The sequence below is a fragment of the Kryptolebias marmoratus genome, linkage group LG12, assembly GCF_001649575.2.
Source record: "Kryptolebias marmoratus isolate JLee-2015 linkage group LG12, ASM164957v2, whole genome shotgun sequence".
NCBI classification, from domain to species: Eukaryota; Metazoa; Chordata; class Actinopteri; order Cyprinodontiformes; family Rivulidae; genus Kryptolebias; species Kryptolebias marmoratus.
In genome coordinates this window covers 25143397-25155157 of record NC_051441.1, presented here as the reverse complement: position 1 = coordinate 25155157, position 11761 = coordinate 25143397, and the positions used below count along the sequence as shown (strand labels likewise).

The following is an 11761-nucleotide window of genomic DNA, read 5'->3' as shown; positions in this document are numbered from 1 at the left end:
ATGCGTGACCTACTTTCGTTAACTCCTCCCGAGGCTCAAAGCCAATTGAAGTGAAACTTCACATGGTATGACGGCAAGACTGGCTAACCAAAAAACTAGAACGGATTTTCAAAAAAATGTTCAGTTTATGAATTATGCGTGAACAAAATTTTCTTTCCCAAAAAAAAAAGTTTATTGAGCATAACTTTAGAACAATTTACAATTTATTATTAGTTTTCATACCAGTGGTGCCTATTTTCAGCTTGATCCAACACTAGGGGGCGCTACCAAGAGGTTAAGTTTATACTGCCGAAATGGCTGAATGGATTTACGTGAAACTTGGTGGGTATTTTCAGGATACAGCCCTGAAACTATGTTATCAATATGGTAATGATTGGTCAAAGTGGGCGTGGCTTATGTGCAAAAATGTATGTGTAGCCTTCAACATTTTGAAAAATTCACAAAAAATCACTTGTTGAATTTACAGTGCTAAGACTTGCAGGATATGTTCCATGCACAATCTGTAAAAGTGCAGATCAAAATTTGTGCCTCTATATTCAAGCATGTCATTACGATCTACAAAGTTCATAACTGAAGCTTGCAGTAGCAACTCGGACTCTGTTTGGCTGAACGTCTTGAAATTTGGTACTCTGTTCACAACTAGCCTAACTACAAACCCAGAGAAATATCGCTTAAATATGAGCGCCCCCTTCTGGTTAATAAAGAAAAACATATAAATGCTAACCAACATAGCCGGTTTTCATTTTATTTTGAAAAAACCTTTAGACTATGGTGGATTGGAAAATTTGGGCATACAAAGGACATGATAGTTGTCATCTGTGAATATTTGCAGATTTTTTAAAATCATTATTGATTTTTAACAAATTTCTGAATATATTTCAGTATGACCAGCACAGCTACGACCAAGGTTAACAGTTTCTTCTACAAAAGCCGTTGACTGTGGAGATTTCCTAAAGCGCAAACATTATTCCACATATACGCACGGTGATGTAGGAATATTTGGGAAATTTTATAATAAAATTTCTATTTTTTATGATTTCTTGCGTATTGGCTGGACATCATGAAAATGACGTTTTCAATTTTTCATAAAGAATGTGCTCGATCCAGTAACATACAAATAAAAGAATATTATTCCACATGTAAGCATGGTCATTCGAGAATATTTTGGTAATTTTTGGAAGAGTTATTGATTTTTCATGAACATTTTTTGGCTCATTGTGGTATACCACAATTACAGTTAACATTTTTTACTGAATCAGCATTGGAACTAGGGACATGAAGATAAATGCATATTATTACAGATGTAGACTTGATCATCTGAGAATATTTTGGTATTTTTCAAATGAATATTGAATTTTTTATGCATTTATTTCTTTGGCTCTGTGTGGTATCAAATGGCAATTAGCTTTTCCTCCCTGAGCTTTCTACACAAATTGTACCGTTACGTCTTACGAAGCGCCTTTGACTACGCACCGTACTGACGAGTTTCGCCTCGGCCCGCTCGCCGAGAGAGGCGGCGGAGCCACGCCGGCGGGACGTCGGGATCGGAGCACGCGGATAGGGGCGGAGCGTGGGGGCTTGGAACCCGTTGATAACTGCTTGCAGTTCTAGTTCTTCTTGTTTTAGTGTGTTTTTTAAGTTGGTGTGTTGAGTACACTTTGCTTTTATACATATTTTGCTCATAAAAATGACTTCATTTGTTGTAAATAAAAAAACTAAATTTGTTTTGCTCTAAGCTCTTCCCAACAACGTGGGGGAGTAAAAAACAGGATTATCATGCACGTGTTGCCAAACAACAACTCAACAGGTGTCCAATGATCAAACCTTTTTATGTCTGAACTAAACAGTTACTGTTGGTAAAATTAGTAAATCACTAAATGATGCCAGAGAAGGAATCGGGCCTCAAACAAACACTGTCTTTATTTTACTATCAGCAATCATTTCTAAAATTTACCCACTTCTCCCTTCTGGGTCATTGGGAGTTGGTGTCTATCTCCAGTAGTCACTGTGTGAGAGGAGGGGGACACCGTGGGCAGGTCACAAGTCCATTACAGGGACACACAGAGACAAACGAGACAGATGACCATTCACACTCTTACTCACACCTCAGGACAATCTAGAGTTACCAACATAGATGTTATTGCTCTATGGCAGGGGTGTCCAATCCTGGTCCTCGAGGGCCACTATCCTGCATGTTTTCCTTGTTTCCTTGTTCCAACACACCTAAATTGCCTCTTCTTGTTCTACAGAAGCCTGTTAATTATCCATTGATTCAAATAAGGTGTGTTGGAGCAGAGAAACAAGTAAAACATGCACAATACTGGTCCTCGAGGACCAGGATTGGACATCCCTGCTCTATGGGAGGAAAACCCATGAATGAACATGTAACCCAGGAAAAACATGTAAACTCCACACATAGAGGCCAGGAGGTGATCCTGTGACCTTCTCACTGAGAGGCAACAGCTTCAACCACTGCTCTGCCCCCTTGGGAATGGAACAGTCCATGTAAAAGCTCTGAACCACTTTACTGTCTCTGTTCAAGACATGTGTTTGCACAGATGCCAAAAAGGCCAAAAAATATAATATTAAATGCCCCAAAATTTAGAGAGAGAATTGTTTTAGATCATTTTTCATTACTTTCTTCAAAGTTTAGACATACTGAGATTACTACACCTTTAAACAATTTAGGAAAGCCCACATAATGATGTCATGGCAGCTTTCATGGTTAGTTGACAACATTTAAGTTAATTGGAGGCACACCTGTGGATGTATTTTTAAGGCAAACAAAAAACAAACAAAAAAATAATAATAAAAAAAAACAGCCAAAATATCAGGAAGAGAACTGTCGACCTCCACAACTCTGGTTCATCCTTGGGTACAATTTCCAGATGTTGAAAGTTTATCTCTTTTAAACATTTATACACAAGTCTAAACCCCAAAGGGAATGTGCTGCTATCATATCACTCAGGAAGAAGATGGGTTGTATATTCCTGAGAAGTTTCGATGCCAAATGTGCAAATCAACCCCAAAACAAAAGTCCTTGTAACGATGCTGCTGAAGCTGGTCAGAAGATCTCTAATAACGTCTCTTTCTCATTATTTGGCCTTCAGCAAATTGAAAATTTTGGGGGGGTCCTAATTGACCTAAAACAGAAAAGGTTTAGTCTGATTTAATGTCAGGTAGTCCAAAAATTGGCTACGTGATTTTTTATTCTCCGCATGTAAACATCAGGTTTCAACTATATTTCCTGAAAGTTTCATTAAAATAGGTCCAGTGGTTCATATTGCACTAACAGACAGATTTGACTCCAACAAGTAATGACAACATTTTAAGCAATATTTCAATCAGTGCTCATGTGTTGTGTATGACTCTCAGTTCCAACCACACCAAATTTTAGCTCAATATCTGTAAAAGTAACTGAATTATAATCCTTTTTTTTTGTTTTTTGTTTTTTAAGATTAGTTGGCTGTGTCAGACATCTTAAATGTATTTTGCGATATATTTTTTGCTAATAAAAATACACACAAAGAAACACATGAGGATAAAAATGACAGCAGAACCTTCTGAGGCCAAACAAAGAACCATTCATCCAGTCTGCACAGTAACCACACAGCAGAATTTTTAAAGCTCATATTGACTCCACCAAAAAAAATCAAACATCCCATAATGAGCCAACAGTCCCTGTTTGATTTATTCTTCTTTTATAAACCCCAGAACCTGACTGAAAGGGGCAGTAGAGCCTGACTCACCAGATGGGAGGGAGGAATTCATGAAGGCCGTGGACGTGGACTTCCACAGAAATATGTTTGAGTTATAGTGGGTCTTCGGACTTGGCCATGAGTCAGAGAACCGGAGAACAGGCAGGTTGCTGAACCACACTTTCTTCTCAGGATGGACTTGGTCTGTAAAATACAGAAGAAACTTGTTTAATCAGTCAATTTGCCTTTAATTTGTATTACATACACTGAAAAACTGCCCCATTTGACAATAAATAACATCTGTCAGTTTTACCAGGTAGGTCAATCTAATATACAACAAAATCATTAGCAATGTTGGCTCATTCAGTCTGACTTTACTTTATGTCAAAGGTCAAACATAATTTTCTTTTGAAAGAAGTAAGAATTTTAGCAAAAATCTGTGAATAACATCAGTTTTTTTATGTTACTGTGATTCATCATCTTGACACTTATTCAAAAATAAATGTAGCTTAATTTTCATCTTTTTGTTTCTCCCATTTTATTATGAATTTATGCAATTTTTAAAACTAAAATCACCTTATACTGAGTAATGACAGAGCTGTTACACACCCCTGTGTTATTTTGTGAATGAGTGTCTGCTTTATGAAGGTGTTCTCTGTTTCCAGACCTGACTGGCTGACCAGACTTTAAAAGGATCCCCTGAATATAAAAATAGAGAGATTACTTGATTTCTGTTGGTTGCTGGTCTTATGCTCAGACCATTGTATTTTAAATAATAATAATAATAATAATAATAATAATAATAATAATAATAATAATAATAATAATAATAAAATGTAGGCATTATAATGTTATATTAATATTTATTATATGTTGGGTCAACCCAACACTGGCCTTGATACCGACACCTGGTTTAGATGATAGAAGAAAAAGTGTGGAGCAAGGAAAATATGGGTTTATTAATATCATAATTATTATTATAATTGTGATATGAAACAATATTATTGCACATCAAAAGTTTGTTAATTATCATCTAACCTAACCATTTGCACTAATACTGGACAAGTAATATAAGAAATCTAAATTATTGTGTTCAGTATGAGGAGAATGAATTGCTCCATTATGAAGGGTTACAGAAGCCCATTCTGCTCCTGAAGGAGAACTGAAAACTTTTTTACTCATTTCTTCACTCTTCTACTTCTAGTTACACTAAGAACGTGACAGCGGCTGTCTGTCTTAAAATCTGTGTCCAGTTTAGATGCTATTTAGGTTGCAAACACTCGACTGGAATGCCGCTTGCAGGGAAACATATTTTTCGTCCATTCTTATTGGATAACACATTCTTTATATGGGCTAGGTTTGGTCTAAAACCATGGAGAAATTTGTATGTTGATTCTACTCTTGCTTCTTTTCAACAGCTATCAAATACTTTTTTTTTCTCTCTACAACAAAATTTCAGATACTTTCAAGCTGAACACTATGTCCGTAGCTCATTCCCAGAATTTCCAACTCTTCCCAACAAGTGTTTTTGCAACCTCTCCAAGCACTGAAAGGAGTGACCTCTTCTACATATTTAAATATTTTTAACCTTTCAAACTCCTCCACTGTGTTGAAAACTGTATGGGAGTCAGACTTGGGACCGCTTATTTCATATGATGTTTGGAGGGAGGTTTTAAAGCGGGTACACAGATCTTCAGTCTGTTCTAGGCACAGTTTCATGCAATGGCAGATCCTACTTCAAGCTCACTACACTAAAGCCAGGCTCGCAAAAATGATCTGACACAGTGTCCCCATCTGTGTGAACAATGCCAACAGGCCACAGCAAATTACTCACATGTTTTGTAGCTATTCCTTCATGAAGAGGTTCTGGTCTGACATTTTTTTTAAAGTTATCGAATGCAACTGGAAAGAAAATTGCTTCAAATGTTTTAACTGCCTTGTTCAGGGTGTGGCCCATTTCACTTGCTCTTTCTTCTGTTCAAAATAACTTAATAACATTCACAACTCTGTTGGCCAGAAGGGCTGATACATCTTAATTGGAAATCTGCAGCTCCACCTACTCATACAAGCTGGATAAGAGAGGTCCTTCATTTCTTTCAACTAGTATAAAAAAAAAAAAAGGAAAAAAAGTTTTTCTTAATGCTCTCACTGTTAACATGGCAACAATAGCAGCCAAATTAGCTCTCCTGCTTTGAGTCCAAGCGAAGAACACATCTAAGGTCCTCCAAACAAGTAGTCAAAGACCAGTCACCTCCGGATGACTACCTTCAACCTAGCTTGGCTGTCAAAGTGGAAATACTACCCCTGGCTGCACAAGACTCTAGATTATTTAGGTATTTAAATGTACTATTTGTTGTTATTTGTTGTAGAAGGTAGTGAAAACTGCACAACGCATCACTGGACCCTCACTTCCTGTCATTGAGGACACCTACAGGAAGCACAGTCTCAGAAGAGCAAAAAACCTTAGAAATGACTCCAGACACCCAGCACACAGACTGTTTGCCCGTCTGCCATCTGGGAGGCGCTACAGAAGCCTCTGGACAAAAACCACAAGATTCAAGAGCAGCTTCTTCCCAACAACTGTCTCCCTGCTGAACTCTGGCCCTCGATGCCCAACTCCCTCTCATCCACAACTAAAAACCCCCTAGACTGACCCAACCAGACTCATTTAACAAGTTCTGTCATGCATAACTTTGACATCATTGTACCATTAAATGCTGTCTTTCTTTTATCAGGTTGCACAACTGTATATATTTGAATTCTATTGTTTATCCTTGTCCTTGGATATTGTATTCATTCAGTTTACATTGTCCTAACCTTTTCATAACTGTACAAACATGCAGCAATAGAGATTTATATAGGCCGATAACTGTATATTTTTCATTTGTCAATTTACAAATTACTTCATTCCAGCTTATTATACACTTATGGTTAGATGCAATCTGAATTTTGTTGTCTTTGACCTGTGGCACATGCAATGACAATAAAGTTTAATCTAATCAAATATAATTATTCAACTGTTAAATTTAACGCTGTTATTAAAAGCAAAACACAAACTCAAATTCTTTGTCTCGATGATCCCACCCAGTCTGCCAACACCGCCCAACACAACCAATCTGACACACCGCCAAGGCCTGAAACTGTGTATACTGAAGGTATTTTCTGCAGTGAAAGGACCTAAAGATGCAGACTAGCACGAAGGACTCAAGAAACAAAAGATTTAATAATAATTTAAAAACAAAATGTTGACGTGGCAGAAGAAATACAAATAGAAAAAACAAAAGTCACAACAAACGCACAAGGAACAAGGTAGAGAACATACTGTACCAGTATGATGGAGTAAAGATGGAATAAAAGCCAGGAGTATTAGTACTGAGATGAAGGCAAATGGAAGCAGCTGAGACTAATGAGAAAAAGGAAAAGGTGTAAGATGAAGGCTGGAGCAAGGCTGACCGAGGAAAAGAGATAGTAACACTAGCAGACACTGGGGAAACATAACTGAATATACAATCACAAGAAGAAATGTAAGCCAAGACATCCAAAAGAAAAGGCAGGACATATGAAGACAAAACAAAATGCATAAATGTTCACAAAAAGAACAAAACAACCACTAATAACCAAACAACTCTTAGATCATGACAGTGTGTGTGTATATATATATATATATATATATATGTGTGTGTGTGTCTGTGCGTGTGTGTGCAACGTATGCATAAATATGTTAAGTTACTGTTCATTCCTACAAAACAGCAGCAGGATTGTGTAATTCCTCTGAAATTAGTTTTATTTGTTTGTCTAAATCAGCACATTTAAACTTCATCTTAAAATGTTCAGCATTGAAAATAAAAAAATTAAAAGCTGTGATTCTTTTTTTTTCTTAAAAAAATGCTCATCAGTTATAGATTTATAGCCAGTGATTACTTTCTGAGAGTTTCAATGAAATCTGTTCAGTGGTTCATGAGATATTTCGGTAACAGACAGACACGCATCAAACAGACACAGACAAAAGCATTAGCCTTCACCTTTCTGAGGTAGGCGATAATGATGTTAACAGATCCATTTGAGTCATCCCAATGCTGTTGAAATGGAAGAAAAATTAAACCATTGAGTGTACTTTTTATATTTATTCCAGCTATAAAGGTTTATGTCATGTTCTCTTTTGAACAGCCGTTTTACTCACTGAAATCTCTTCAGTATTATCTGATAAGTGACATAATAATCATGTCTGTTGTTTGCAGAGTTGCAGAGCAGGTACTATAGCCTTAACGGGTCTGATTCCCAAGGATCCACCCTGAAAAGAGCTTTTCTGGGGGGGATTTTATATTTAGCAATTAAGCTGCAGTCTAATGCATCCAGCAGCTCCTTGGTCCTTTGGCTCCACCTACTGTTCATGCACCAGCACAGTTAAAGAGGAACAGGATGCACAGAACCATCCTGAATTCTTTCTTTGCATGCTTGTGTTGCAGATGTTTTTCCAGACACATTTAAATCCACTTATGTGCTCTGATACACACCATGTGCACTCAGTCCCAGGCTGCAGCGGTTCACTCTGTGGTCTGCTGGCTCTCAGCCCAAACTCTTATCAGAGCAGTTTAAAGCTTTGAACTGATGCAGCAGCATCATAGCCCTCTAACTCTTAATTTTCAGCACTCATCCGCACTGCATACCTGACTTCAATAATATGTTTTATTCAATGATATTGACAGGAAACCGGCACAAAACATGTACAATCCTCCCTCAAGTTTGTTCAATATAAAACTTGAGAGTTTTGTAAACTTTAAGCTTCATGGAGTAAATGCTGGATTTAAATAATCAAAAGGAATAGCTCCTCCACCTCTCTGTGATTGTACAGTGCCTTGAAAAAGTCTTCATACTCCTTGAACCTTCCCACATTTTGTCACCTCACAACCACAAAGTAGTTTACTGGGAATTTATGTGAAAGATCAACACAAATTAGCACACAATTGTGAAGTAGAAGGAAAATGACAGATGGTTTTCAAAGGTTTTACAAATGAAATGCTGAAATGGATGGGGTGCATTTGTATTCAGCCCTTTCAGTCTGATATCGCTAATTAAAATCCAGAGCAACCGATCACCTTCAGATGTCACCTAATGAGTAAACTGAGTCAACCTGTGTGTAATTTAACCTCAGTATAATTCCAGCTGTTCTGAAAGCCCTAGAGGTTTGTTACAGAACATCAGCCATCAATCAGCATCATGAAGACCAAGGAACACACCACACAGGTTTTTTGTGTCTCTGTGTGTGTTTTTGTGTAATTATCTGTTTGTTTCTGCATATAACTGTGTATGTTCCTGTGTATGTTTTGTGTGTTTCTGTATATATTTGTGTCTGGTTCTACTTCTTTGTGTTTGCGCTTGTGTATGTTTTTGTGTAGGTTTCTGTGTTTTTTTTGTGTGTTTCTTTGTACGTTTTGTGTGTTTCAGTGTGTTTTGCTGTGTAAGATTTTTGTGTATTTCTATGTGCTTTGGTGTGTGTTTCTGTGTGTGTGCTGAAATTAAGAAGGTAACTATCTGAGAGACAAACCTGCTGACCAACTGCTCTGTTAGTTTGATGACAGGCACACAAACTGATGCAAAGACTTCATCGTAAAGAAAAAAAACACTTTGTATTAGTGGGGAAAAAGATCTTGAGTTTGAAGTAAGTGTCTCAGAGCTACCAATGTATCCACAACTATAAATTTGTCCTCTTTTTCTCTGCCACCTCCTCCTCCTCCTCTTTTTCACACCAGCATTTCCTAAAATACCTGGCCTCTCCCATTCTGAAGAGGAGCAGGAAGTGCTGCCTGGCAACTGGGGGTCTGGCTGCCATGGCAACAGTTCACCTGAACACCTCCTCCCTAAACAAACAGTAAGTGTGAGTAAGAGAGGGGATTTGGAGTCAAAATCCCTCCCAATCTCTTGGTTTGTGTTATATATACTAAGCTGTTCGTCCATGAGCGTCCATGCTCCTCCCCTCCTCTACCCCACTATTTCAGCAGATTCAAGGAGAGAATACACAAACACACGCTAGTGAATGTGTGTGTTCTTACATAAGAGATCTAATGACTGAATGATGAATGAATTAATTACTGTTTTCTTCTGTGACAGATTACAAGACTAATATAAATTATAACCGGAACACTGTCCTTCATGTGGAAATGATAACAAACTCAGATAACTATGTCTATTTTTCCTTAACAAACCTTTGACCCCTAATGTTCAGAGTCATGAAAAGGTATTGCCAAGCTACAATAAATAAATGAATAATTTGTTAAACATCACAAAGAGACAGAAACTGAATCCACTACTGAAATGTGACCAGTTCAACAACCTCGCTGTCAAGTAAACCTGCAGGAGCTGCAGCTTTAAAAGCAGAGAACCAAACTAAATATTGATTTTTTTTTTTTCCTGTTGCAGAATTCACTGATAAATTAAAAGCCTAGCATTCATTGAAGAAATGTATACTGCCCGCTTCCTTTCATGCCAAAGTTTTTAACTAATATCATCTTTTAAAGACAAAGAACAAAGTTGTAATCATTTTGGTCAAACTTTAAAAATGACGACGTGCATGATCTCGTTCGAAGTTGTGAGATCTCGCAAGATGAGTTAACACTCTCAAGTATCTGTTAAGGATAGGCATGGGCCAGTTACCGAGTTCACGGTATACCACGGTGTTAAAAAAATCATAGTGTCAAGACTACTACACCTTTTCGCCATATTGTTCATATGATTTAAATGCCTTAAAACGAGACTATAGAGACAGGGCGTATTTCCCCTCCCTCATCCCCTTTCCATTTCCAGACCTGTTGTTGCTGATGTTTTGAAACAAACATTTGCAACAAACAAGAAGAGTTAGCATGTTAGCAGGTGAACTATTTAGCCTAAAACTGCAGGCTCACTAAAGAGACTAATAACCCAACTAATTAATTAATTACCATTAACTTGTCAGGCTCTCATTGTTACTTTACAAAGAGCAGAGCAGAAAACATGAAGTATATTCTGTGACGCTATTTGGTGGGCCATTTTTGCCTGCAGAGTGACTGAATATAACTGAATTTCTGCAAAAGAAAGATTTCTCACCAGTTTCTCTGCAGTTCTCACCAACAACAACCTCGCAAAATGCTAAATATTCAAGATTGTTTTGGTAGTGTCTGTTTGTCACTAGTTTTGAACAGATCATGAGGAACAAGTGATTAAATTTTGGAGGTGATCTGGTGAAGGTCAAGGTGACAGATCAACCCGTGCTCCAACTCTGCAAATGTATAACAGAAATGTTAAACTCCACAGCTGGACACCTCATGGGTCAAGGGTGATCCCTAATGATTTCAAAGGTCAGCATCATAGTTAACCCAGTGATCTAACTATGAAACACTGTAATATAGGAATGTAAAACTGCAAAGTTGGACACCTCATGGGTCAAAGATGATGCCTGTTGATTTCAAGGGGTGAAAGGTCAAAGTCCCAGGTAACCTCTTTATTAAAAACTTCTCTGTGGTCCTACATGTGACACTTTTTGGTTTGGTTTTGTCCATTGTCTGTTAGCAAGATCACAGTTTGCGCTCTCTGAGTGCTTCTAGTTTCAAGATGTATTTTGATTCTTTTTATGTCCATCCATTCATCCATCCATTCTTATGATGCCTAAAATTTAATGTCATTTATTTAATTTTATTTATTTACTTTTGTAAATTTCCCATCTCTGGGAATCATTTTGAATGGCTTTGTGCATGAACTGTGCTATACAAATAAACTTGAAGGTACTTCATGTTTTCTTTTGTTCTTTTGTCTGTTAAATATAACGTTTATATCCATCCATCCAGCCATTCTCTTCCGCTTATCCGGGGTCGGGTCGCGGGGGTAGCAGCCCAAGCAGGGAGACCCAGACTTCCCTCTCCCCAGCCACTTGGACCAGCTCCTCCGGGGGAATCCCAAGGCGTTCCCAGGCCAGCCGAGGAACATAGTCCCTCCAGTGTGTCTTGGGTCTTCCTCTGGGCCTCCTCCCGGTGGGACGTGCCCAGAACACCTCACCAGGGAGGCGTCCAGGAGGCATCCTCACCAGATGCCCG

At 38.0% G+C, this 11761-nt stretch overlaps 1 protein-coding gene across 8 annotated transcripts in view; it reads right to left on the bottom strand.

Moving 5' to 3' along the window:
* Positions 1-11761, bottom strand: part of hdac5 (histone deacetylase 5) — a 95302-nt gene that overhangs the window by 71525 nt on the left and 12016 nt on the right. For all 8 annotated transcript variants that reach the window (XM_037978542.1, XM_037978541.1, XM_037978544.1 and 5 more), the window contains one exon: positions 3750-3902. In XM_037978542.1, coding sequence (XP_037834470.1) covers positions 3750-3771 — 22 coding nt within the window. In that variant the 5' untranslated portion in view covers positions 3772-3902. The remainder of the gene's footprint in view (positions 1-3749; positions 3903-11761) is intronic.